The 27989-nt window shown below is 36.1% G+C and overlaps 1 protein-coding gene across 1 annotated transcript; it reads left to right on the top strand.

Annotated features, from left to right (window-relative positions):
* The first annotated feature begins 8799 nt into the window (after window positions 1-8799).
* Window positions 8800-19284, top strand: arpc5a (actin related protein 2/3 complex, subunit 5A). Its single transcript, XM_073849033.1, has 4 exons — window positions 8800-9025; window positions 9534-9605; window positions 13867-14043; window positions 17820-19284. The coding sequence occupies exons 1-4, from the start codon at window positions 8885-8887 to the stop codon at window positions 17880-17882; spliced, it is 453 nt and encodes a 150-aa protein (XP_073705134.1). The 5' UTR covers window positions 8800-8884; the 3' UTR covers window positions 17883-19284.
* Window positions 19285-27989: the final 8705 nt, after the last annotated feature.

The following is a 27989-nucleotide window of genomic DNA, read 5'->3' as shown; positions in this document are numbered from 1 at the left end:
AGTAGGGGGCAGTCATGTAACGCACTGGACTGGAGCAGGCTGAAAACATTGCTGCAAACTAAAAGGTACGGTAACCTGGAGGGGACACCTTCGGTTCACTTATGTTTGTCGTGGCCACACAAATGAATTCGTAGGAACGTCATATTACTTTTTGTCATTGCCACGAGATATTAATTCCTGGGAATGTCATATTATGTCGTGGCCACAAGATTATTTTGTCGAGGTAACGACATCCTTATGTTTAACGCATAAACAAACCTGCGTAACCATAACCCAGGATTATCAGAGATAGGTTTATTAATATTTTTTATTTTGAGTTAAGAAATGTTTTTATTAATTGTTATAGAAATTAATGCAATATTAAGTTATATATTAACAATAGGCAATGCTGTATATGCGAATGTCTGTGCGCGATGTAGACAGCATTCAAAAGTTTATCAAGAATTTATTACATATAAGTACTTCAAATTAAATAGCCCTGCAAGAAACATTTTATGCATCCTTAAGTCTTATCCATTAATTGATCCTTTTTTTCTGTAATAAATGTATTATTCGTTTATATTCAGTATGTCCCCCTTAATTTCGATCTCTTAACATTCCGAATCTAAATGATAAATGCTGACATGCCATGAAAGCTTTGATTATACTATATGGCATATATTCATTTTTAGTCTAATTATAACCTATATAGTGTTTCATTGTCGAGTGAATCATTCACGTTCCATTTGTAAATCGTATGGTCACACACGGGCATTAATACAATCATAAAGTCAAAACTTTATTGGCATAATTGTAGTTCACAATATTTGCTAAATATATGCCAAATAGCATTATATAAAGTTATTTAGGTTAAGCGATTCACAATAAAGAAAAAAGTAGATAGCTCTAAATCACTTATTATTTATTCTTATTGTAGGTTATTATTATTTCAATACCTGGTTAGGGCTATTTATTTTTAACGCCTGACAATTATGCCAATTACGTTTTGACTTTTTGATTGTATTTATCCCCGTGTGTGACGATTAATGAGCATGTTTTCATTTACAAATGAAACTACGTGAATGATTCATTTCTCAGTAAAACAGTTTAATATTTATATAGTCTAGTCTGTTAATTAGACTAAACAAAATAAAATATGTTCAATTCATATTTTATATGTTCAATTCTTTAGTTAAGAGAAGGAATGTAGGCCTATTTTACTGTGTGACGATAAATTATTTCCAAATGAAACTATGTGAATGATTCACTCTTCTTCAGTTATTTGTCTATTAGTTAGACTAAATAAAATACAATATATGTTAAATTTAACCTTTAAACTGCATTCCAGTAAAAACCCCAGTCATAGCACCTTTACAGTATCATTTACATTCAGAATGTTATGTAACGAGATCAAAATGAAGGAAAAAATAACGAATACAAACGAATAATACAAATATAATGGGAAAAAAAGAAGGTCAGTCAATGGACAAGATTGTGTGATGAATGAAATGTTTCTTGCAGGGCTATTTAATTTGAACTGGCCAACATGTAATACATGTAAACACTTGTGAAAGCTGTCTACATTGCGCACAGACAGCATTAGCATATACAGCATCGCCTGTATAATTATTTAATATTGTATTAATTTCTATAACAATTAATAAAGGCAAACAATTTCTTAACTCAAAACGAAATATCTCAAATAATTCTGGGTTACTAATGTCACGCAGGTTGGTTTATTCATTAAACGCGTGGCCACGAGAAATGCATGTTGAGCAAAAATACATTTCACGAAAATAATATAAAGATTACAAAACAAAGAAAACAAATGGAATGAGGGATATGCTTTAAAGTTCACGTAAAAGCCAAACATTAAGCGGCATCCTTCATGTTTTCTTTAATCAGCAAATACTTAACATTTTTTAATTATATTCACCTTCTGTTTTTATGACAATAAATTTTAAATTTTGAATTCTTATTTTTTTTTTTTTAGAAAAACGTCAGAACACCGGTCTCAAAAGTAGAAGCGAAAGTCTTGTTTCCACCAGCGCGGAATTTTTTTTATTCACCGTAATTGATGGATGTCTAAAACAAAAATAAGGAGAATCCTAAAACATATATATTTCTTAAAATAATAACATCTGAACTTCATACACAACAATACGGCAACGACTTTACAACAGGACACATTGTTTTATTTTAATTTTATTTTTTAGCTTGTACACCAATGGATTTCTGATGTCGGGATATTTCAGACTGCATCTCCACAGCTTAATCACTTTAGTATTAAACATACGGGTCAGGAGGCGGGTCGGGTACAATATTTATTTTTTTTTATTCTGCGGTCCGAGTTGCGGGTGGGTTATTTGAAAACGGTCGGGTTCGGGTTGTTTATCCACTGACCCGCGTGTCAGGTTGGACACTAATGTTTTGAAAAAAGTGGAGCGTGTGAGGAAAGCTTTCCCCTTCTCCCTGGCATGCATTTGAATGCTGAATTCGAAATGCAACTGAATGCAGTCGGAATCCGCCCCCAGCACCCCCAAGTCTCCAAATGTTGATTACAACAAGGCAACAGACAGCATTCAACACCCCACCCCACCCCCACTCTGCCATTCATAAACATTTCGCTCTTTATACTGCATGCCGCTTAACTCTGATGCCTCATTAACGGCTACTTTTCAGAAAACTGAAAAAAAAAATACACTTCCCTTTGGTTTCCCAGAACAGACTTAAGCCTAGTTCCAGGCTAAAATGATGTAAATCGGAGCTGTTTAAAGGAGAGAAAAAAAAAAAAAAAAAAAAAAAAACTTACTGATCGTTGGTCGGAGATTCAACCCGCAGTTCGTGACTGGAAGCTGTTAAGAGACAGACTTAATGAACTTCTCCGAAATAGAAGAACTACTTTTCCACTTAAAAAAAAAAGAAAAAGAAAAAAAGGTGGAAAAAAATTGCATAACTCACTGGAGCACTTTTGATACTTAACAATTGTTGTATTCGTTGTCAGTCATATGCTAAGCTTTATTGTCTTGAAAAGTGAGCCTTCTGTTTATTTGTCTAAATTATTTTCTATATTAGGATATAATACTAGGCTAGTATTTATGGACATTAGGCCAAATCTACATGGGTTTCTTCCCTTTCACTTCAATTAGTTTTTAAGAAAAAAGAAAAGAAGAAAACTGCATGTGCAGTGCGTCAAAATAATGTACGGCATCAAAATGTAAGAACAAATCTAAAGACAATAATAATAATAATAACAATAATAATAATAATACAATTAATTATTAACACTCCTAAAAGTAAAGTATAGTGCTCAGATACACTTACGGTAGGTGACCTAACCCTAGTTGATACTTTATTTCAACTTTTCAATTATTTCATTAATTAACTAATAAACAAATGCCTTTCCGATATGATATAAGTGAAAAGGGAGACGATTTCGAAAATGATTTCAGCAAAAGGCGGATGCGAACTCGGGTCTCCCGCGTCAAAAACGATATGTTACTCGTATTATCACTTACGCCACTGAAAATGTTGCAGTATAGCCGTCTTTTGTAATATTTGTAAATATGGAGTATTTGCATTGTGTAAAAACATTAAATAAAAGGCACCAGACTACAGAAAATGGCATATACTAAAGTATTTATTTTTCTGGGGGAGGACCCACCCACATTTATTTTGCTTCCGACGCCCATGCTTGATGATGAAGTATAGTCTACAGGATATAACAATAAAGTGCTTTTCCAATCCCGATTCCACAAGGTTTTATTCCGCATTCACCCGCTCCCGCTATATTAACTATATTATTCGACCGCTGCCCGCTTAGAATAAATTTCTAAGCACCAAAATCGCAAAAACAAATCAAAATAATAATAGTAATAATACTAATAAATAAATTAATTAATTTTTAACTCTATAAAAACAGTAGTTTATATTTAACCTCTCCATTTCTATTCCTCTCTACTCAAATTAATTGTCAGTGTATCTAAAATTGTGTATCTTAGAAAAAGAAAAAGAGGAACTACCTCTTAAACATGCATATCTTAATTTGATGTTGCTTTAAAACATATAATGTATTTTATTCTGAAGGTGAAAGTGGTCCAGTTATTTAACTGCCTGCTGCGCCGTCAGGATCACGTTTTTTTCCCCTTTTAATTAAGTGGATAGCTTACAATACTCGTTCAAGAGTAAGGGATTGCTCAAAACTATGCTATTTTACATATTTCTGTTATTTGTGTACAATCACAACGAAAAAACAGATGTGTATGCTATTTGTAAAAAAAAAAAATGTAAACAAGATGCTGGTTCAAGGGCGCGTCACAGAAATTGCCTACAATTCTGCATATAGGCTTGCTACTTATTTTATTTTATTTCGTTTTGTTAAATTATTATTCATTAAGAAATTTATATTTCGCATATGGGCATTTTTATTTATTTTACATACAGCTTTTTGGGGTTTTCTCTGTGCATAAGATCTGCGCGTGATGTTCTGATGTTTATGCTGCTTTTTGCTTGTGTACAATTAACCCCTCAAAACGAATTTAACTGTTATTAATGTGTCACAGCCACGTTTCAATTTAAATGTAATTTAGCACAATCTTGTCGTTAATAATAACTAAACGCGTCGGTTGTCGTTTGGAAAAAAAAACAGAAATTAACATTTCTATTTTCAATGCAGTCTAATAAAAGTTCAACAGGAAAAAAAGAAAAGAAAATAATAATAAAACTGCTCCTGCTTATGAATAAATTTTTGCTTGATGATGAAGTATCTAAATAGTCTATAGGATATAACAAAGTGCTTTTCCAGTCCCGCTTCCACGAGGTTTTATTCCGCATCCACCCGCTCCGCGCTATATTAACTATATTATTCGCCCGCGGCCCGCTTAGAATAAATTTCTAAGCACCAAAATCGCAAAAATACTGTAGTTTATATTTATCCTTCCCATTTCTATCTGTCTCTACTCAAATTAATTGTCAGTGTATCTAAAATTGAAAAAGAAAAAGACGAACTACCTCTTAAACATGCATCTTAATTTGATGTTGCTTTAAAACGCTGAAATATATAGCCTAATATATTTTATTCTGAAGGTGAAAGTTGTCGAGTAATTTAACTGCCCGCGGCGCCGTCAGGATCACTTGATTTTTTTCCCCTTAATAAAGTGGATACAGCTTACAATACTCGTTCAAGAGTACGGCATTGCTTAAAACTATGATATTTTACATATTTCTGTTATTTGTGTACAATCACAATAAAAATTAAATAAAATTAAAAAAAAAAACGTGTAGGCTATTTGTAAAAAAGAAAAAAAAAATGGAAACAAGTTGCTGGTTTAAGGGCGCATCACAGAAATTGCCTAAAATTCTGCATACAGGCTTGCTACTTATTAATTTGTCAAATTATTATTCATTCAGAAAAGAAAAACATATATTTCTTATGTGGGCCTATTTTATTTATTATTATATATAGGTTTATTGGGTTTTTCTCTGTGCATAAGCTCTGCACGTGAGGTTCTGATGTTTATGCTGCTTCTTGCTTGTGTATAATTAATCCCTGAAAACGAATTTAGCGGTTTACGTCAGTTGTCGGTTGGAGAAATAAAATAACCGAAATTAACATTTCTGTTTCCGATGCAGTCTAATAAATGTTCGTCAGGAAAACAAAGAAAGAAAACAAAATAACAATACAACTGCACCTGCTTATGAATAGGCTATCTTTTTGCTATTGGTTTGAACCATAATTTCAGGAAAGAGGAATCATTGAACTATTGTACTGGTATTTGTGACCAACGCCCCCTAGAGCTGGCCATGGTGTTTGGCTACAGAATGTTGTTCCTTGCGCCACCTGGTGGATATTATATGAAGTGCAACAACGTTGTAAAAAAATCTAAAAAAGCCGCTGCGGCAGGACGCGTGCCCACGCGTGCCGAATTGCAGGCTGCCGCGTGAAAATAGACGCATTTTTAATGGCCAGATCTGTAAAATAATTGTTTTTATGCTTGTAAATTCTGAAGTGTTTACTCACATGTACTTATACAGTGTTTTCACGACGTATCATCAATCGGCCATATTGGCGGCACGGATTATCCCTGCTGAAAAAAAAAAAAACCCAAAGCCTATAGGCTAATTGGCTGGTCTAAGCTAGTTTAAGATGGAAGTAGCTGGTTTTAGCTGGTCTGTCCAGACTGGGAAAGGGGCCAAAACCCCTCTAAAACCAGCCTGGTTGACCAGCCAAAACCAGCCAACCGGCCTAGGCTGGTTTTAGCTGATTTTTATTTTTACTAAAACCGAATGAAACTTGCATGTTTTGCTGATTATCGCTGCTGAAAATGGTCAGTTATTATCACGTTTTGGGCTGTACTAATCAGTCGGACCGGGAAAACATTTGGACTGCTATAGACTTCTAAAAAGTTATAACAAATCAAGGACAAGTAAAAAAACTGTCTAAAGAAAAAAAGGAGTTTGTGGTTGGCTAAACTGAACCAGGATTTCCAGGGCAAGATTTTTGACAACATTCATGTTATCATTTCTGATCAGGTAGCCCTGGTGAAAAAAACAGCTAAAACCAGCCTAGGCTGGTTGGCTGGTTTTAGCTAGTCTACCAGCCTGGTTTTAGCTGGTCATAGCTGTCAGCAAGCTAGTTTTAAAGTGGTTTTTGCCACTTTTTAGCTGGGAAAACACCAGCTAAAACCAGTTACTTCCAGCCTTAACCAGCTAAGACCAGCCAACCAGCCTAGGCTGGTTTTAGCTGTTTTTTTTTTTTTTTTTTCAGCAGGGAGGTGAAATATTAGGCTAATCTTAATTAATACTGCTTGTACGTATCTTTACTCCTTGTTAACTTTAGTTTGTCAAAATATTGCACCCTTTCCTGAATCCTGCTTACTAAGTCCTTCTCTATGTGATTCTAGCAGCTTCCACACGTTTTTCCGTGGTTTAGATAGCATAAATTAGCAAAACAACTATTCAGTAGTACATTAACCCTGCAATCCATTCGCCAATGTGGCCGCGCATTGTTTTTTAACGTCTACACATACCCCAACCCTAAACTTAGCCCTTACTATAATAAAAAACAGTATTATCGTTGTACAGTGTGATAAAAATAACGTTAGATTGATGTGCGCATGCCCATTAGCGAGGCCTGTCTCCATTCCAGTCTTTACCGTCCTGGAGGAGGGCCGGTGCCCTCCATGCTTGATTAGCTGGTTCAGGTGTGTCTTAACTGGGGTCCTCCAAGACCGAGTTTCGGCAACCTTGCTCTATTATCTCCGTTATTACATTTTGGCATTATTTGCTAAATATGATTTTGGCATTACCGCTTTTCACCTTTGGAAATGTATTAATTTAGACAATATCGCCATCTGCTGGGCTGTTAGAGAAATGTCAGTTTGAGAAGACCATCAGTTTTTATGCCAAGACTCACCCAGTTGCTTATAGTAGTATGTTGATAATATGTCAGTAACACATCATTATCATAATGTAGTACTGGCAAATAGGATGAGAATAAATCAATAAAGAGATAAATACATTAATTTCATTGGTCAAAACAAGTCAAATAAAAAATGTTAGGGAGTAGGCATACTAAATTTGTAATGGATTCTTTTTACATAGTGGTTAATAAATGCTCAAACAACATCCTACCCAAATGGTTTAGAATTACTTAATTGATATTATTTAAATGTATATGTAGTTTTAGCCTATTAGTCTATTAAGTACAGTAAAATTAAGCTAAATCTCACCTTTAAAAAATCAAGTTGAAAGGGAAGTTTTTGTTTAAATAATATATGTGAGTGTACTGTGTATATTTGTTATGTACACACACTTGTACATATTTAAGACAAATGTTATGTTTATCTATTAAATATATTTATATATAATATAAATTATTTGAATATAAATGTATACAAGTAGTATTCTCAAAATGTACACTGAGTATGTAGTTCCATTTATTTGATCAAAAATAAAAAAAAAGTAGTATTATGAGATATTGCAATTTAAAATAACAGTTTTATATTTTAACATACTTTAAAATAGAATTTATTTATGTGGTGCAAAGCTAAATTTTCAGCATATTTACTTCAGTCTTCAGTGTCACATGATCCTTTAGAAATCATTCTAATATGCTGATTTATCATCAATGCTGGAAACAGTTGTGTTGCTTAATATTTTTTTGAAACCTGTGATCATTTTTTCAGGATTCTTTGATGAATAACAAGTTTAAAATAACAGCATTTATTCAAAGTAGAATTATTTTCTAACAATATACTTCTTTACTATTACTTCTTATCAATTTAACACTTGCTTGCTGATTATAAGTTTTTTTTTTTCGCAAAAAAGGAAAAAAAAATTAGATGTTCTTTTTAACGTTTTGTTCGAGAATCCTGAAAAAGTATCACGTAATATATATAAATTAAGCAGCACAACTGTTTCCAACATTGATTACACATCTGCATATTGGAATTATTTCTAAAGAATCATTTGGCACTGAAGACTGGAGTAAGAATAAATTATATTTTAAAGTATATTAAAAGAAAAAAAAAAGGTCAATATTAAGATTTTTATGTATTTTTAGTCAATTAAATGCGGTATTTTAAACGGCAGTGCACATAATTAACTCATTTTAATTATTTAAGATTATTTTATTAATTTATTTATTAAACCACTTTATACTCGGAGCCAAAGTCCAGTAAATTGCTTATCAAAAATCAAATGTAACCAAAAATGAAATTTTATAATCAGATTGCTTGGGTGCCACCTAGAGTTAGACATGAGATGACACGTGTAGGTTTTAATTCGTGCCACTGACACTAGGGGGCTTTCTATGCGGAAGTCAATAAGCACCGAGCTGCTTCCTGAAAGTGCTGGGACTATTCTGTATAAACTGGCACCTTCTGATTGATTTATCCAACCAGCCATGTCGAAGAACACAGTGTCCGATCGATTCAGGAAGGTTGATGTGGATGAATACGACGAAAACAAGTTTGTCGACGAGGAGGAAGGCGGAGAAAATCAACTAGGTCCGGATGAGGCTGAGGTGGATTCTCTCATCAGATCATATCCTTTCAGTCCCATGACTTTTACTGTTACTTTTCATAGATGTCCTGCTTACTCGAATATAATTTGATCTATCGTTTTCTGAAAGCACTTGATATGCTGGTGTTTAATTGCATAACAGATTATTTCTGTCTTCTCGTCCAGACATGGGTGTGGTAGTCAGTCACTTCATTCATTTAGGACATGCACATTTACAATGTCATAGTTTGCATTGCGCCTCCAGTTCTTTAGGCTATTTTAAAACGGGTAAATTACGGCTGTAATGTTTAAAGTGCAACACGTGAAGCTGTATCTTATAGATGTGGCAATTACTTAGAATGAGGTTGCTGTAGAAACACTTCCGGATGCCACCGACTTCCGGTTGCAAGACTGCCAATTCCTCACACCTTCTAATATATACTTTCTGACAACTTTTAATAGTTTATGTATAGTGATAATTGAAGAGTGAATGTTATTTGTGGCTAGATGTAATTTCAGGCTCCCTGGTGCTTTCCTTAATGCATCATACAGGGAACCTGATGGGAGCTTTGCAGGCAGTACTGAAGAATCCACCCATCAACACCAAGAACCAGAATATGAAGGTGAGTTAAAGCTAAGTATCAAAAATGTGGGATGCCTGGTTCTTCAAAGAAAAAAAAAAAAACAGTTGTTAAGGGGGTGAATAAGGGGGTGGATTGAAAATATACAGTGCCTTGCAAAAGTTTTAATTTTTTTCACATTTTGTTTTGTTGCAGCATTATGTTAAACTGCTTTAAATTACTTTTTTCCACGCCAGTCTACATCTTATACACCATAATGACAAAGCACAAAACAAGTTTGTAACAACTTTGCAAATTTATTAGAAATAAAAAAACTGAAAAGATCCCGTTGCATAAGTATTCATACCCTTTTCTGGGACACTCGAAATTTAGCTCAGGAGCATTCATAGTGCTTCTGGATGTTACTACACTTCGAGTGGAGTTAAACTGTGGCAAATTCATTTGAATGAGTATGATTTAGAAAGGCAAACACACCTCTCAGAAAAGGTCTAACAGCTGAAATTGCATATCAGAGCAAAAACCAAGTCCTGAGGTCAAGATAACTGCATGTAGAGCTCAGTGACAGACTTGCGTTAAGGCAATGATCTAGGGAAGAGTTCAGAAAAAACGGCTGCATTGAAGGTTCACAGAAGCATGTAGCCTCCATTATCCATAATGGAAGACGATTGGAACAACTAGGACTCTAGAAAATGTCTGCCAGCCCCCATCCAAGCTGACAGAGCTTGAGAGGTGAAAAGGTGAGGCAAAGAATGGCAGATAATTGCCAAATGCAGATGTGCAAAGCTTGTCACATCATACCCAAAAAGACTTGAGGCTGGAAAGGTGCGTCAACTATGTACTGAATTAAGGGTATAAATACTTATGCAATGTACTTATTTCAGTGTTTTATTTTTAATAAACTTGTAAAATTTGCAAATCTGGTTTTTGCTTTGACATTATTATAGTGTATGGAGTGTAAATTGATGTGGGGAAAAAATAATTTAAAGCAGTTTAACATAACGCTGCAACAAAACAAAATGTGAAACAATGAAGGGGTATGAAAACGTTTGCAAGGCACTATATAAAATTTAGTGTGGATAAAAAAAATGTCTGGATACTGGATTCTAATTGGCTGGCTGGTATGCAGTAAAACCGTTTAATGCACAGGTAGTTCCAAGTCAGTTTAATCACCGTTCTATATTAATGCGCTGCTTTAATTGATGCACGCAAACGCAGAGAGAGAGAGAGAGAGAGAGAGAGAGAGATTGCATTGTGCATACATAAACCTCTTGCAAGCGCTTGCCCGCAATTCTTATTAAAATAGCCTAGATACTAGATCGCTACATTATATTCCTCAGCAACGAGGTGGTAAAGCTGCTATTTTTGAATGAATTCGTTGTTTGTAGAGAGAGACGCACAGCATGCAGGCAGGTACGCACACCAGTGGCGGCTACTGGTCTGTCAAATAGGGGAAGCTAATTTTCGGCCTACATCATAAAATTGTCTATTTATTTAAAAGTAAATTCTGCCCTAAGTTCCTTTTCAAGAAAATGGTCTGTGACCCTGTCGTACCAACTAGGCGTCTTTTCGTGTGCAGTTTCACCCACGACGCTAGCCTAGCCTACTATATGAATGAATGAATGAACGATCTAAAAAAAAAAATTAAACTCTGTAAAAGTGAAACAAGGAATGTGGTGTATAATTGTGTGAAATGTATGATGAAAATCAAGCAATTTCGCCAAGCAAATATAAAGAAATAGGTTGCAGCAGTATTTATTTCGACTGAACTTGAGAAATCCACGATGGGACTGAGCGCGAATAGCTTCAGCGATTCCTTATAGTACAAAATCGCTGTCAGTCAAAAGGAGATGCAATCTTTCGACAGACCTTCCAATCATCACGCAGAAGCTCAGCGTCCAGGCCAGCCCACTCCTCATTCACCCCCAGAGACGCTGAGCGTCCGTGGGCGGGACATAATCGCAGCGTTTATCCAATGACCGTCTAGTTTCAAAGCACTGAAAAAAAACGTTCAAAGCAGCCCCATTGAAGTCAATGGACGCTGGGCTTCAATGGGGAAATGCACTGTGACGCTACAGGAATGTATGAGAAGAAAATCAAGTCAGCCGACCTGCTATATCTAACTGATTCTGAACGAACCCGTCTTTGAGATGAACGTTTTCTAACGCATTTTTAGTCAATAAAATGTTAATACAATAGTACGTAATTTGACCATTAATTTTGTGACATTATAGGGGAAGCTGAGCTTCCCTTGCAGTCTTAACCCTTTCAGTGGTGAGTTTAAAATATTCTAGCGGACCCCCGAGAGTGAGTTTTTTTTAAGCGACCGTTATTTTAGAATGTTCGTCCTTATTGTTTCCATGGCGACGCATCAAGCTTGTCACATGACACAACACAGACACAATAACACTGTATGACAGATAGATCGCTTTTATTTCGTTTTTCCTTTTTTATTCAGAATACTCACACACTTGCTTACCATGCCATGAACTATCTAATATTCCGATTCACAAATATGTGTGAATTAGTATGTTTCGTCATTTAAAACCCTATATAAATGATCTGGATCGTAATCTGTAACGTGAGATGGGCGCGGCCATGTTTGTTCGCGCTGCTGTTCAGAGAGTCCTGTCAGCCGCATTTACAGCACGTTAATTCATCCGTTTCTCCCGAAATACATGCAAGTAAGTGGCTGGTGAACTAGAAGAGGAATAGAGTGAACTTTTTAGTTACTTAGCCTATGTGTATGTGATCTGAATAAAACACATCGGCAAATTATATTTGAATAGATTGTTATTTGCTGCTTCCATAGACCTATGTGTGTATTTTACAAACTCTAAATGTCTCCTTTTACTAGTACTTATGTGTATTTAAATGTCTGAAACCTAAAATAAGCGTTATGTGATTAAAAACACTGCATAGTTGTGATTATATGACAAGCGCAGAGCTCGTCCGTCTCTGGCTCAGCGCCAGCCAGCGCGCCAAAGCGCAGTTTGAATTTGACAGTTGCGTGACATCACCGAATGTTCTAAATCCCATATGTGGGACCGTACTCTCAGGGGCACAGAAATTAGAATCCCATATGTGGGACCGTACTGCTCAAAGGGTTAAAGAAATCGCCACTGACGCACACACACACACACACACACACACACACACACACACGCACACACACAACTGTCATCTCTCTCTCTCTCTCTCTCTCTCTCTCTCTCTCTCTCTCTCGGCCATCGATAATTTACTGAAACAAATGCTATAATTCATTCAAATAAATGTGATCTTACCGCACTATTTCATCTCTTTGTCTGATTTGAAGCGGGCAGAATGCTAGAGCTGCGAGTCATAACTGACGAAAATAACCATCTTTTTTATCCTTTCGGTCAAATTTTGTGCTGCAAATATCAATCCTAGTTTTAACTTGTCTATAACTTGGCGAATGACCATGGAATAAGCGGAGGCAACCACCCTCCGCTTATTAGCCTCCCCGTCTGCATTTAAAATCCTTTAATGCACGGCAAACCGTTGATTATCCCTTATTCATTTCATGTCCATAGAAAACATAATCTAAGTAAAGTGTCTACTTTTAAGGTTTAAAAAAGGTTTCACGTTTTTTGAGAATAAAATGTCAAAATTTGGTTGAAATAATGTTACAGTGTCTTTCAGTGTAACAATATTTATGTAGAAATTCAAACAACATGCTTATTCTGACTTGTGCATATTAAAAATAAGGGAGAATGTACTTTTAGTTTTATTTAGTTACTTTCAGGAGGGTGTACTCATTTTTGAAACAGAACATTTGAGCACTTTATTTTCCTTTATTTTTTTATTTTTCTTTATATTATGTTTTAGAGGTGGTGTATGTATTTATGCCATGCACTGTATATTTTAAAATATTATAAATAATTATACTTATATTTGTGTAAAATGCACATTTAATATATATATTTACTTAAAGGAACACTCCACTTTTTTTGGAAAAAGGCTCATTCTCCAACTCCCCCTGAGTTAAAAAGTTGAGTTTTCTCTCCTCAATGATCTATGCTAAGCTATGCTAAAAGTGATATCGCCAGAACAGGAGAACGGCTGAATGGATTTCAAAACGGTAAAACTCAACTTATTAATTCGGGGTGAGTTGGAGAATGAGCCTATTTCCGAAAAAAAGTGGCGTGTTCCTTTAAAATGCACTTATTTATATGGCCATGTAGGTTTGAAAGTGTATTAAAAGTGTATAAGCATCTCAAATTAATTCATGATTAATATGTTTTCAAGGGTTGTTCATTATGAGGGTGTGTGCTTGTGTGTGCAGGAGCGGGCTGAAGGTCTCGTGTTGAAAGTGCTCAGCTCTTTCAAATCTAGCGATATAGAAAAGGCTGTTCAGTCTCTGGATAAGACTGGAGTCGATCTCCTGATGAAATACATCTACAAAGGCTTTGAAAAACCCTCAGACAACAGTAGTGCCATCTTACTGCAGTGGCATGAAAAGGTAAATACATTTTTTTTAAATAGAATAGTTCACCTAAAAATGAAAATTCTGCCAATAGAGCACTCTTAAAAATAAAGGTTCCTAAAGAGGGTTTTCACAGCAAGAACCATTTTTATTCTTTTCAGTGAAAAAAATTTCTTAGAAGAACATTTTTAAAATCTAAAGAACCTTTTTCCACTATAAAGAGGCATTTGTGCTATGTAAAGGTTATTTTTAGGTTATTAAAAGGAGTGTCTATATTTTAAAGGTGCAAAAAGGATGCAAAAGTATCACAGAATGGTCCCATTCAAACAATTATTTATCAAAAATCCTGAGCTTGGCCACTGGTTTCTGTGCATGACTGCACATTCATGATACGCTATTAGTGTCGACCAGACGCACACGTTACAAGAAATCAGTTTATAATCAATTATAAAAGTGTGACATGAAATACAATGCCTAGAAATGCCAAAAGTATCAGTGTACTTTCTTCACCGAGTTAAATATATCCAGACTGGAACTTCAGTTGTGAGGTGTCAGATGTGAACTTGATAACCTACAATCACAATATTGCATTTCTCCCTAAAGAAGTAACTCTTTACGTTATTAAGTCTTTTTATGGAAAGTATTTTTTCATATTACTTTTGCATTACTTTTTAAATCTGGGCAGGGCTTGCTTGTTTGTTTTTAATATAAAATGTTAGATTTTTAGAATAAGACTTCACGTCTCTTCACGTTAAATTCACGTCTGTACAGTAGAACTGTAGGAAAAGAAAGTTCAACACTCTTCAGCAGTGAGAAAAATGAAGCACAACTGTTAATCTAAACTAAGTTTTGCTTATTAGTATGGTTGAATTGGATCAACAAAGGTCAGCAGCAAAGACATTGGTTAAAAATTGGTTAAATGGGATTAAATGCATAAAGGAAACAAAAAGTAACTGGCATTACTTAAAAAAAAAAAAAAATCTTGTAAATGAAAAAGTAATGTTACTTTACTAGTTACTTGAGAAAAAGCAATCTGTTTACCCCCAGCACTGCTATTGTGTGAATAATATGTAATCATGTAATCAATAAAAGAGTAACTGTAGTCTGATTACGAGTATTTTAAAATGTAATTTACTCTAATTACAAGAACATAACTTTTTGAATCTGATTATGTGATCTAGATTACATGTAATCAGTTACTACCCAGCTCTGCAGGTAGGCAAAATTACTTATTTTTTTCATGTAACACAAGCAATCAAACCAACATTAGGCATTCTAAGTTAGTGCTTTGAAGAAGAAAAAAAGACACACAGCGCAACATGGTAATTAATAGAATAAAAGATGAGATCATGCATCCTTTCTGAAAATAATTCAAAACCATTGCCTAGCCTACATCTTGTGAACAATCTGCCAGTCTATTTTGAACAAATGTGCATAAACCACATAAGGTTAAATTAAGTCTTTCTTTGGTCAGCACTCTAGAAGTGATCTGTTCATTCTGCTGAACTTTAATTACAGGAACTAAACCTAAAACTAAACTATAAAAAAAAAACTAAACAGAAATGCGTTCACAAAAGAAAAACTTACCTAAAACGGACAATATTATTAATAAATAAATAAAAAAAACTTGGTTACAAAATCTTCAGAGCACAAATTATTTCTGACCCTGAATAGACAACTTAAGGCCTAGAAAGGCAGTAAGGACATTGTTAAAATAATCCATGTGACATCAGTGGTTCAACCTTACTTTTATGAAGCTGCGACAATGCTTTTTGCATGCAAAGAAAAGAAAAATGACTTAATTCAACTATTTTTTCCAGAACAAAAGTTCTTTCTTCAGTCGCAAAGAAATAGTTTTTTGAGGAAAACATTTCAGGATTTCTCTCCATGTAACGGATATGTATGGTGCCCCCAAGTTTGAACTTCCAAAATGCAGTTTAAACGCAGCTTTAAAGGGCTCTAAACGATCCCAGCCGAGAAAGAAAGGTCTTATCTAGCGAAAACGATCATTATTTTTGAAACGCATTGAAAATTTATATACTTTTTAACCGTAAATGCTCATCTTGTCTCATCATGGTGTTATCATCACCACCCCGTCCCTTATTCGCCACCCTTCTCCAGGCTCCCGACGGGAGTGGGTGTGTATGGGAGAGGAGGGGCGTGAAAACATCCCGGGTTGGCGGCGTGTGATGAGGAGCACCTGAATTGAATGAAGCCTCACCGCCGCTGTTTAAATGCCGAGCGCCTCTCCTCAGGAGACCGGTCTCTCCCCCGTGCATGCACGCTGGTGTCCTCGTGGGTCCAGGTAGGGGTGAAGAGGGAACCAGCGCCACCAGGAAGACAAGCTGCCGGACCCCCGGTCCAGACTATGACCGCACAGACGTTGCGACCGACGGGCCAGGATGCCGGGTCGTTTAATCCCTCGACAGTGCCGCGTAGGCAGAGGAGGACGTCGCAGCCAGAGAGCCGCCGCCCCTTTCGCCCCGGACCTCAGCAGGGAACGTGTGCGGCCGCCGGACTCCGCCCCTTGCCTGGACCCTTTCCTACCGAACACTGCCCCTCCTTCACGGAACGTCGAGCACTCGAGGACACCAGATCCCCTTTTTATTTTTGGACACTTTTTACCCCTTGGACACTTATTTTATTTTATTATGTTCAATAAAAGCCTCTCCGAGGCCTGACGCCACACCCACTGTGTCTGTCGTTTGCTCCTCCCACCACAATACAAATAAAATCAAACGCTCTTTACAATAAAAAGGTAAAACAACGTTGTAGGACGATTTGGAAGTTGAAGACGAAAATGAATTGGGAGTTTTTCGACATAACCTAACTGTATTGACCCGGATCACACAGACTACGCATGCACATCACAGAAACGAGCCAAGATGAGCATTTGAGGTTAAAAAGTATATAAATTGTCAATTTGTTTCAAAAATTGAAAAAATTTAAGTTGAAATTGCGTCACCACATAAAACAATGCTGAGTGTTTCAAGGCAGTGGACCTTTAATTTGTGTTCCAAAGATGAACAAAAGTCTAATGGGGCATTCACACCAGACGCGACTTGCGCGAATAAATCGCGCTATTCGAGCGTAGTTGGACGATTGAACATTTTGAGTTTACTCGCTTCATTCGCGCGTGAAATTTACTTCAACAGACGCAAATTCGCGTCTGCCACTCGTCAGCGGGAAAGTAGTTGTAAAATAGGTGAATGAGCTCAATTTGCCAGCTTTAGCTTGCTTGTAGTCTCAATATGTGTATATATATGTAGGTCAAATTGAGTAAAGAGCGTTTTTTAAAACTTACCAGATTGTCCGACCTCTTCACTCACTTTCTTCCAAGCAAGATCCTTTTTTATTCCTGTTTTTCTATAAAAGTACAAAGATGCATGGTACAGCTCCGAGTAACCACAGACAGCAACGGTGATTTTGTCCTCCATTGTTGTTTCGGATTTCTGCCTCCGTCACTACTAGAGCAAGCTCCTGATTGGTTAACGCGGCGCAAATTTTCGCCAAAGTTAAAATTTTTCAACTTGCGCGATTCACGCGAATCACGTGTTTTGCGCGTCAAACGCTCAATTCGCGTGAATCGCGTCATTCGCGCCGCCGGAAGGTCTATCGCGTCTTTGCATTGACTTAACGTAAATCACTCGCGCTTAACGCGCCATTCGCGTCTGTTGTGAACGCACCATTACAGGTTTGGAATGTCATGAAGTTGAGTTATTAATGACAGAATTTTCATTTTTGGGTGAATTTTCCCTTTAAGCATTTGTTTACTCCCTACAAACCGTAATTCTGTCACTCTCTGTTTGTAGGCTCTCCAAGCAGGTGGCGTGGGCTCCATCGTCAGAGTGCTCACGGCCAGGAAGACTGTGTAAATCTTCAGCACCTCAGCACCGTGGCAGGGTTGGCGGAGGGACTGGCTGGCACAACCCCTCGTGGTCTGGTTTCTGCCCACACTGCCAAACTGTGGAGGATGGCCAGTCGCTCACCTTTTTTTTTTTTTTTTTTGTTAGAAACGATCAAACATTACAGTCCCATTTGGATTTCTTGCAGTGAAGATAAACATCTTGGATCTATGTTAACAGAATGGTGATAAGAAAATGTTATTGTTGACCTCAGTACTTATTAAGCACAGACATTTTAGCTATTATCAAAGGAAGCGTCTCTTTACTCGCTCGCCCGCCTCGCATACTTCACATTCTCACGTCTGTCTTGATGTAAAGTGTCAACAAAATAGATCAAACAGTACATGTAATCACATGACTAGTAATTTTTTTTACAGTGGCATGTGGAGTTTGTAGTTTTGTATTACTTAAAGGGATAGTCCACCCAAAAATGTTAGTTAAGCAAGTCAAAGAGATTCAGACGAGGGTGAACAAATGACCGCATTTTAATTTTTGTGTGATCTGTCCCTTTAAGTATGTGATCAAGCTTTATTTCGTAAGATATCTTTCTCATCTGCTTGTTTTTAAAACATAATCAAGAGTTGGAACATGCCAACATCAGTATTTTCATTTTTTTTCTACTTGCTTTATATATGGTTGTTAAATCTAGCCTTATATGAACACCTGTGCTTTCACGAGGGAGATTTCCAGCTCAATTTCTTGTGATCAGAGTGCTTACTTCAGTCCCTTCAGTGATTCATGTCGTTTCTAGCATTTATTTTTGTTTGTTTCATATCACACCGGAATCACGTTTTAAGAAACAAAAAAAGGGAATAACTTTTCTTAAGTTGCCAAAAACGTTTTTATTGTCATAATTGTTGATTAATACTAGTGTTTTTGTACTCTTTACAAAAACAATGAGTTTAATTTTTTATAACGCTGAGTATTATTAGATTGTCCAACAGGAGCTTCTGTATATTTCGATCACATCATTTTTGAACTGTATTAGAACATGATTAACATCAACATGTACTTTGAACTCAGACTTTATGTCAGGTGCTGATGATATATAGCTAACCTCTGAGACACGCACACACTTGTTTGTGAACTCTCACAATTTCCACCAAACACGCAGCTCGCGCTCAAGCTGCAATGGAGAATTTTGCTTCCACTGTGGTCTGCTTGTTTTTGCCGTACTTGAAGCCATACATAAACAACCCAAGGAAGTCTCCACTTGCTCGTTTACGATTCCAAGTGAATGTTGAGTTTGCATCACACCAGTCAATCATTTGATTAAGTGCAAAAATGATGAAATAGTTTACCAACTGCCTTATAAGATATTCCTTTTATATTGTATGGTCCTTTTGGAAAATAAATAAAATGAATACAAACATTGTCGCTTCTTTTCCATTTTTGTAGATTATTTATCTGTTTCAGATGACTGAAATGGATAAAGGGTTGACCCTTTCAGCCATTGCTACAGAAGTATTGCAAATATTGCAGGTTTACAATAACACTACACTCTTACAAATAAAGGTGCTTCACGATGCCATAGAAGAGCCTTTTTTGTCTAAATGGTCCCATATAGAACCTCTAACATCTGAAGAACCTTTCTGTTTCACAAAAGCTTCTTTGAGGCAAAATAAGGTTCTTCAGATTATAAAAAGGTAAGAAAGAGATGTTTTTTTTTTTTTATAACTTTTGACTGAATGGTTCTTTGTGGAACCAAACATGGTTCTTCTATGGCATCACTGTGAAGAACCTTTTGAAGAACCTTTATTTTTAAGAGTGTAATTCATTCAAGTCCTCCAAAAAGGCTGATCGTCCATGTAGGAAAAATGCATGAGAAGACCAGATAATGCGGCTACTCTCAACGGGGAGTCGGTTCAACACTGCAGCTGGAATTGCTTGCCAGTTCAGTCCTGAACAGGGTAAGGATCTGTCTCGGCATGTTTAAGAAAAGTCGGACTGAAAGTACACTCTACAGTGACTAAGCCTCTCATCAGCAGAAAGAATCAAAAGGCTAAGCTCACCTTTGTTGAGGAGCATGTTGTGTGGAGAGAGGAGAACTGGTCCAAAGTTTACTTTAGTGATGAGAGCAAGTTTAATTTATTTGGGTCTGATGGAAACATTTTGTTCTGCGCCAAACTGAGAAAACACTAAACCCTAACTGTGAAAAGAAGTCAGTTAAAGGTGGAGGAGGAAGTGTTATAGTTTAGGGGATGTTTTCTGCAGCAGCTTTGGGCCTCTTATACAGCTACATGGCAGGGTGAATGCAAATGTTTATCAGAACCTCCTTCAGTGACATGCAGTTCCTTTCCTGCAAGCATCCCCCAAATAGCCTGCATGTTTATGCAAGACAATGCCCCGTCACACTGCAAGCTGTTCCTTGAAGCTAAGAACACTGAAATTATGAAATAGCCAGCCCAGGGTCCTGATCTAAGCTTGATTAAAGATTCTTGGTGACAACGTTATGGCTAAGATACCCACTGCAGCTATAAAACTACCAGTGGAAGAAGAGTGGGCCAAGATCATAACAGTGCAGTCTGAGAAACTAGTGATGTCCTGCTGCCAGAGATGTCCTGAAGTCATTTATAGTGAGGGCCTGTACACTTCCTACTAGTTTCTGACAGCTGTAACCCTCTAAATTTTAGTTGTAATCTTTTTTTGTGCTACAGTGGTTACTGTTCTCTCATTTTGGTCACTGTGTTTTCCACAAAATAAAGGTGTTTTTGTTGAAATGCCTTGTTTATTTTGTAAAACATGTTAGTTAAACAGTAGTGAAGATTAACAATATTTCAGAAAAAAATTAAGTACTTATAGATTGTTCTCTACTTTTGATCTCCACCAATAAAACACAAAATACATTTTCATAATTTAAGATCTCTCTCTCTTAGCTTGTAAACTGCGCTTGATCTGCATATGTCATTCCTGATTCAGATGAGATGACTTTTTGACTGGGGAAAGCAATATTATGGTTATAAGCAGTGTTGGGGAAACTTACTTTTAAAAGTAATGTATTACAATATTGAGTTACGCCCTAAAAAAGTAACTGATTGCGTTACTTTTTTTTTTTCATCTGGGCAGGGCTCGCTTGTTTGTTTTTAATATAAAACGTTCTATTTTTGGCAAATGTAAAAGCCTTTTTACACCAAAAGCCTCAGGCTTAGAGAAAAGTAAATTCACGTCTGTACAGTTGACTGCAGAAGAAAAAAATGTCAACTCAATAAAAAAAGGAAAACAAATGTTTGATTATCTTGAGTAAGTTTTGTTTATTACTAGTATGGATGAATTGGATCATCGAAGGTCGGCAGCAAAGACACTGATTAATAAAATGGGATTAAATACATAAAAAATATTTGTATTATTTAACATATTTATTTATTGCAGGTTTGCATTGAATTTCACTGTTTTTATTCATTTTGAGGAATACCGTTTCTGTTTTTTGTTTTTTTTTTAGTGAGTGAGATGAATTAATGCATGTTCACATTTATTCTAGAACTAAAGTAACATCTTATAGCCTACTCACAATTTCTCTCAACATGGAGACAGGAGAGCTTTTAATCAATGAACGGGGGGAGGGAGGGTAACTGGTGTTACTTATTTGAAAAAGTAACTCAGATATTTTCTTGTCCATTAAAAAGTAATGTGTTACATTAGTTATTTGGAAAAAGTAATATTATTACGTAACCTGCGTTAATGTGGTTGACTCGCATTTTACCCTGATACAGCTTGAGGTTAAAAAATCTTAATGATGGATTTGATTCTTACAATCACACAGCTTTTCACTATCACAAAACTGATTTACTGTTGAGTGGATTATTCTAATGCTTTTATCAGCTGTTTGGACTCTGACGGCACCCATTCACTGCAGAGGATCCATTGGTGAGCAAGTGATATAATTTTTCAAAAATCGGTTCCAGTGAATAAACAAATGAATTTACATCTCGAATGGCCTGAGGTTAAGTACATTTTTTAACCAAAATATGGCATGTATTGTTTTGTTGCTATGCTCATATCAGGCACATGGGGGCGTTGTTTCCTTTGTAATTATATGTACTGTACTTTGTAGATGTAAAATTAAAGACAGAAAGAGCTTTATTGCCAAGTATGTTTCCACTTTCAAAGGAATTTGTTTTAGTATCACAAGCTTCAGATAATAAAAACACACAGATAATAAAAAAATAAGATAAAATACACATATGTATATATAAATGAACATAAATAAGTAACCTGTATGTACCGGTGTGCTATAGATAAAAATAGACCAGGAATAGAATGCAAAGGGGATTGGCTAGGATGCAGGGTGGTAACAAATAAATATAAGGTTATTGCACATATTTTTCACATAAAATTCTCATATCATCTCATATAAATGTGCAAAAATGGGTCAAAAGCAAGTGTCATCATCTCAAGTTCAAAGATCAGTGATAATGTATGTGGAGTGAATATTGATGAAGAAGTAAAGTTTTATTGGGTTTGTGATTTCATTGTAATGAAGCATTCTGACCTTATTCCAGGTCATTGATCCAGAGCAATTAAGGCCTAACAGAAATCAACAACACAATATGCACTGTTTATTTTGATTTCTTAGAAACCAAAAAAAAAAAAATCAAAACACAATCAAAAAAGGAATCAAACGCTTCCTATAATTGCTGACCAGCTTTTTGCATGTCTCCACTGGTATTTTTGCCCATTCATCTTTAGCGATGAGCTCCAATTCTTTCATGTTTTAGGGTCTCCTTGCCATCACCCTGATCTTTAGCTCCCTCCACAGATTCTCAATTGGATTTAAGTCAGGACTCTGGCTGGGCCACTGCAAAACGTTAATGTTTCATCTGCTAACCATTTCTTCACCACTTTTGCTGTGCGTTTTGGGTCGTTGTTGTGCTGAAATGTCCACTGGTGCCCGAGGCCAAGAAGTCTTCTTCTTTGTCCAGATGAGCATTTGCAAAGACCAAGCGGGCTTTTGTGTGCCTTATCTGGAGAAGTGGTGTCCTCCTTGGTCTGCGTCCGTGAAACCCAGTGTTGTGCAGTGTCCGTTGGACTGTCTGCCTTGAGATGTTGCCACCAGCAGAGCCCAGATTCATCAGAATGGCCTTGGTGGTGATCCTTCTTTTTTACCTCTCTTACTATCCTCCTGGCCAGCACAGGTGTCACTTTTGGCTTCCGACCACGTCTTCTGAGATTTTTCACAGTGTGGAACGTCTTCAGTTTTTTTAATAATACTTTGCACTGTAGCCACTGGAACTTCAAAACATTTAGATGTGGTCTTATAGCCCTTTCCTGACTTGTGAGCAGCCACAATGCGCAGCCGCAGGTCCTCAGTGAGCTCCTTTGTCTTAGCCATGACTGTCCACAAACCAACAGCAGAGAGCTTGTTGTTCACCTGTTGAGTTGATTAAAACAGCTGTTCCTAATGAATCAGGGTAATTAGGATGCTTTAGAACAGCTTGGACTATTAGGAATGGTATAGAACTTTGGATTTTTTTTTTCCATAGACTGTGACAGTTTGCAAAGGGTGTGAATAATTTTGGACATGCCACTTTTTGTTCAAATGTAAATAAAAGCTGAGAAATGTTTTTTTCCACAATGATGCCTCTTGTACATCGTCTTATTATCTTTTGGGAGAAGCCTGTGTCATTTACGGTCAAAAAAAAAAAAAAATAGCTGGTTGAATAAAAGTAACTTTAAGTCCGAATTTGCCAGGGGTATGAATAATTTCAGGCTTGACTGTATATATATTGTAGAGAGAAGAGGTCCTAAATATGGCAGGTTGTCTTATATAAGCCTGAGAAGCACAGCAGGAGTGGGTGGATAACTATGAATTAAACATGCAGTCTTACACAATACAGCAAGATACACAGCTGATTGCATTAAAATGTAATCCAAATGACCAAAACCAGTATTTCAAAGAAAAGGATTAAAAAGTTTTAGGTGTATTCCCAAAAAGAAGACCTACTTGTCTATTTGTTCACAAACAGTTATTTATTGATTTCAGGTATGACTAACAGGAACTTACTGACTGCTAAGAATCATCTAGAAATCTGCCAGTTTCACTTCTTCGCAGTAAAGGGCAATGACAGGGTATTTTTGTTCGTTTTTGTTTTTGTTTTTGTTTCTTTTTCAGGGATATGTTATTACCACTAACATTCACAAAATGCTGATTTAAATGTCAACATACACTACCAGTCAAAAGTTTTTGAACAGTAAGGTTTTTAATGTTTTTAAAGAAGTCTCTTCTGCTCACCAATCCCGCATTTATTTGACCAGTCCAGCAAAGACTGTACAATTCTGAAATATTTTTACTATTTCAAATAACTGTTTTCTATTTGAATATATTTTAAAATGTAATTGATTTTAAACAAAAATCTTACTGTTCAAAAACTTTTGATCTATCTATACATCTATCTCTCTTTAATTAGACCAACAAAACACTTGAATTCAAATTAGATAAAACTCATTCCTGAGTCTTGAGAAGTCTTGATTATATAAATGTGGCTTAAGACTGTCTGAGAATTCTTATATTCTGTTGTCATGCCATAGGTAGATGTCTATAGATCTCCATATGAGTAATAATGTGTCACCTGTCCTGTCAGAAGCAGCAGAGCGGCTTTCATTGCCCATTGTGTTGTACGGGTGAATTGGCATTGTTTTCTAACAAGCAACGTTAAGTGTGTGTGGCGGTCGCTATGGAGAAGTAAGTGCACAACATTAACACTAATAACAACAACATCCACGCAACTTAAATAGCTTGCATAACCAAAGCACTACTTACCAGTTCCTTGCTTACAAAATAGAGGACACTGTACAGTTGGCTAACCATTGTTGCAAAATAAACCCAAACAGGGTAAACAGAGTGGCACCTTTATGAAATATAAAAATAGTGCAATAAAAATAGAAAACAATAAAACATGAGTACAGTGTCACACATTTCCACTGTGTGTGGAAAAATAGCAAGCAGTTAAAGACTTTCTTCTTACTTCTTAATTAGAATTATGGCAATATTATGAAGAAAAGGAAGAATTTCAGTTTCAGTTAAATAAAATGTATTTGAATAGCACTTTTGATAATGATTAGCACTTCCAAATGAGCTTCAGAGACGATTGTGCCATAACCAAGTTCAAGTCAACAAGTTTAAGGTGGCATTAGTGAAGTAACCGAGAAAGATAGCAAGACACCAGTATAAATAATAATTAAATAGATTTTTAATCTTCTCTTATCACACTCTGATACTCTTGTACAAGCCTAACATGATCAAAAACTGCAAATAAAAGCATTTATTCACATTAATGGTCTATCTGCAGACTATATCATCACATTTGTTAGCTTTTAAAGGCCTGAATTTGACTTATGAAAATGACTTAGGTATGTGAAACCATGTAGAGTGCCTTACGTAAGCCTTGCTCAACTGAACAACAGTTTGCATAGAGGATCCATAGAGAGAGGGCAGGAGGAGACACGTTTGTCTATATTCATGTTACTTTTGCTAAGTGGCTGGAAACCATGGAGACAACAGGCTGAGGTGGAAGCGCTTCAGTCGTGGCGATGACGAGGAGGTTACATAATACAGATCTCCACAGTCAAAATGGAACAAAACATCACAGGAAATATGACACCTATTTAATCCTCATTATTTATGCTACAATACACATTACAGTCTTCTATGCTTCTATATATTGATTTTATATTTATATATTTCTTCTATATATTTGAAAGTTCAAAACAAATATTTATTTGATATTTTCTTTGTAAATGTAGCAATTTTATGTAAAAAAAAAAAAAAAAAAATGTGTTACGCATTTTCATGTCACTGCCCAAACAGTGTATGTTTTAGTCGATTGGCTTTTAACTACACCCATAAATTTATTACCAGCACTCTCTCTTTCATATCTACATGGTGAGTAGATAGGCCCCATCATTTTTAGGTAAATGTGTTCAAAAGTGTGTGTAACTATAAAGGATGTCACTACCGAACACCATTTTTCTGTAATTAAGCACATTTTTTTGTGAGTTATTCCATAACATAGTTTTAATATGTGTACAACTGTTCAGAACTGCGCTAGCTAACCATGTGCTGATTAGCATATTTGAGCTAGGTTCAAAGGTATTTAAAATTGTCACTAGCAAAACAGTCACAATCAAAACATTTGGTGAAGTTTCGTTAGTGACATCTTTGTTTTTTTGGGTGTTATCTCATAAAATTGTCGCAAACCGAAACAATCCCGACCGAAACATTTGCTGAAGTTTCGGTAGTGACATCCTAGGGGTTTTTTGGGTGTTGTGCCATAAAATTGTCACTATACCATAACAGTCACTACCAAAGCAGTGCCGTAGCAGTCACTACCAAAACATTTGGTGAAGTTTTTAATAGTGACATCTTTGTTTTTTGGGGTGTTATCCCATAAAATTGTCACTACCAAAACAGTTCCGACCAAAGCATTTGATGAAGTTGTGGTAGTGACATCCTAGGGTTTTTTTGGGTATTATGCCATGAAATGTCCCTACCAAAACATTTGGTGAAGTTGCGGTAGTGTTGCTTAGTTTTTTTGGGGGGGTGTTATGCCATAAAATTGTCACTATACCATAACAGTCACGACCAAAGCATTACCGTAGGAGTCACTACCAAAACATTTGGTAAAGTTTCGTTAGTGACATCTTTGTTTTTTTTGGGGGGGTGTTATGCCATAAAATTGCCACTATACCATAACAGTCACGACCAAAGCATTACCGTAGGAGTCACTACCAAAACATTTGGTAAAGTTGTGGTAGTGACATCTTAGTTTTTTTTTGGGGGGGTGTTATCCCATTAAATTGTCACTACTGTAGCAGTCACTACCGAAACATTTGGTGAAGTTTTTAATAGTGACATCTTTGTTTTTTTGGGTGAATTATCCCATAAAATTGTCACTACCGAAACAGTTCCGAACGAAACATTTGGTTTCGGTAGTGACATCTTTGTTTTTTATTTGGGTGTTATTTGTGTTATTTGTTAAATTGTCACTATACCATAACAGTCACAACAAAATTTTTTGGTGAAGTTTCGGTAGTGCCATCTTAGGTTTTTTTTGGGGTGTTATCCCATAAAATTGTCACTACACTCTTAAAAATAAAGGTTCTTTAGGAAAAGAGGTGACATGAGGCCAAGTAAGGTGACCCATACTCGGAATGAGTGCTCTGCATTTAACCCATCCATTTATGGTTCCAAGAAGAACCTGACCATCCAAATGCAGTAAAGTTTCTTTATAGTCAAAAAGGGTTCTTTAGATTTTTAAAATGTTATTTAAAAAAAAACTATGTTTTTTAAAAAACCAAAGTGTCACAGTTTAGCGGGTTGAGGGGTGAAGATGAACAGGCAGGAACCGGAGTAAAGTAAATACTGATATTTATTTGAAGTAAAATGAAGAACATGGAGCAAAACTGATGGAAGTAACAATACATCGACAGACACTGGGGTGTGATCAGACACAGACTTAAATACACAACAAACAGGGCGTGGCTACAAACGAGATAACAAGACGGGGAAATACAAATATGGGCATGACTAAACCAATACAGACAAAACCAGAAGGGGGAGACAAGGACTAAACCATTGGAATGGGAACTAGGAAAAACATGACAGAACAGGCATAAATCCTGACACAAAGGTTCTTTGGGGAACCAAAAATGGTAATTTTATGGCATCACTGCAAAAACACCCGTTTGGAACCTTTATTTTTAAGTGTGTACCATAACAGTCACAATCAACATTCTATAATGTGATGTGGTCACTACTAATACATTACACCAAACTTTTTGGTGGGTTTTTTTGTGGTTCTCAAACTTTTTATACCAAGTACCACCTCAGAAAATATTTGGCTCTCCAAATACAGTAGCGCTGTAGGCCTAACTATTCAACTACAACTCTGCACAGTTTAAACACTAGGTAGTTTTATTCCTAATAAGAATATTTATTGTTGTCAGCCACTTTAACACTGTAAATACAAATTTTGAACATTAACACTGCACAGTGCTTACAAACAGGTAAACAAACTTAAATAATGATTCAATTAAAATGTGTTGTACCTAAAAGTTAAATAAAAACTGTAATGTGTAATG

The sequence above is a fragment of the Garra rufa genome, chromosome 10, assembly GCF_049309525.1.
Source record: "Garra rufa chromosome 10, GarRuf1.0, whole genome shotgun sequence".
Taxonomy (NCBI): domain Eukaryota; kingdom Metazoa; phylum Chordata; class Actinopteri; order Cypriniformes; family Cyprinidae; genus Garra; species Garra rufa.
Note: the sequence above shows the minus strand (reverse complement) of the source record. Positions and strands in the feature narration are given on the sequence as shown.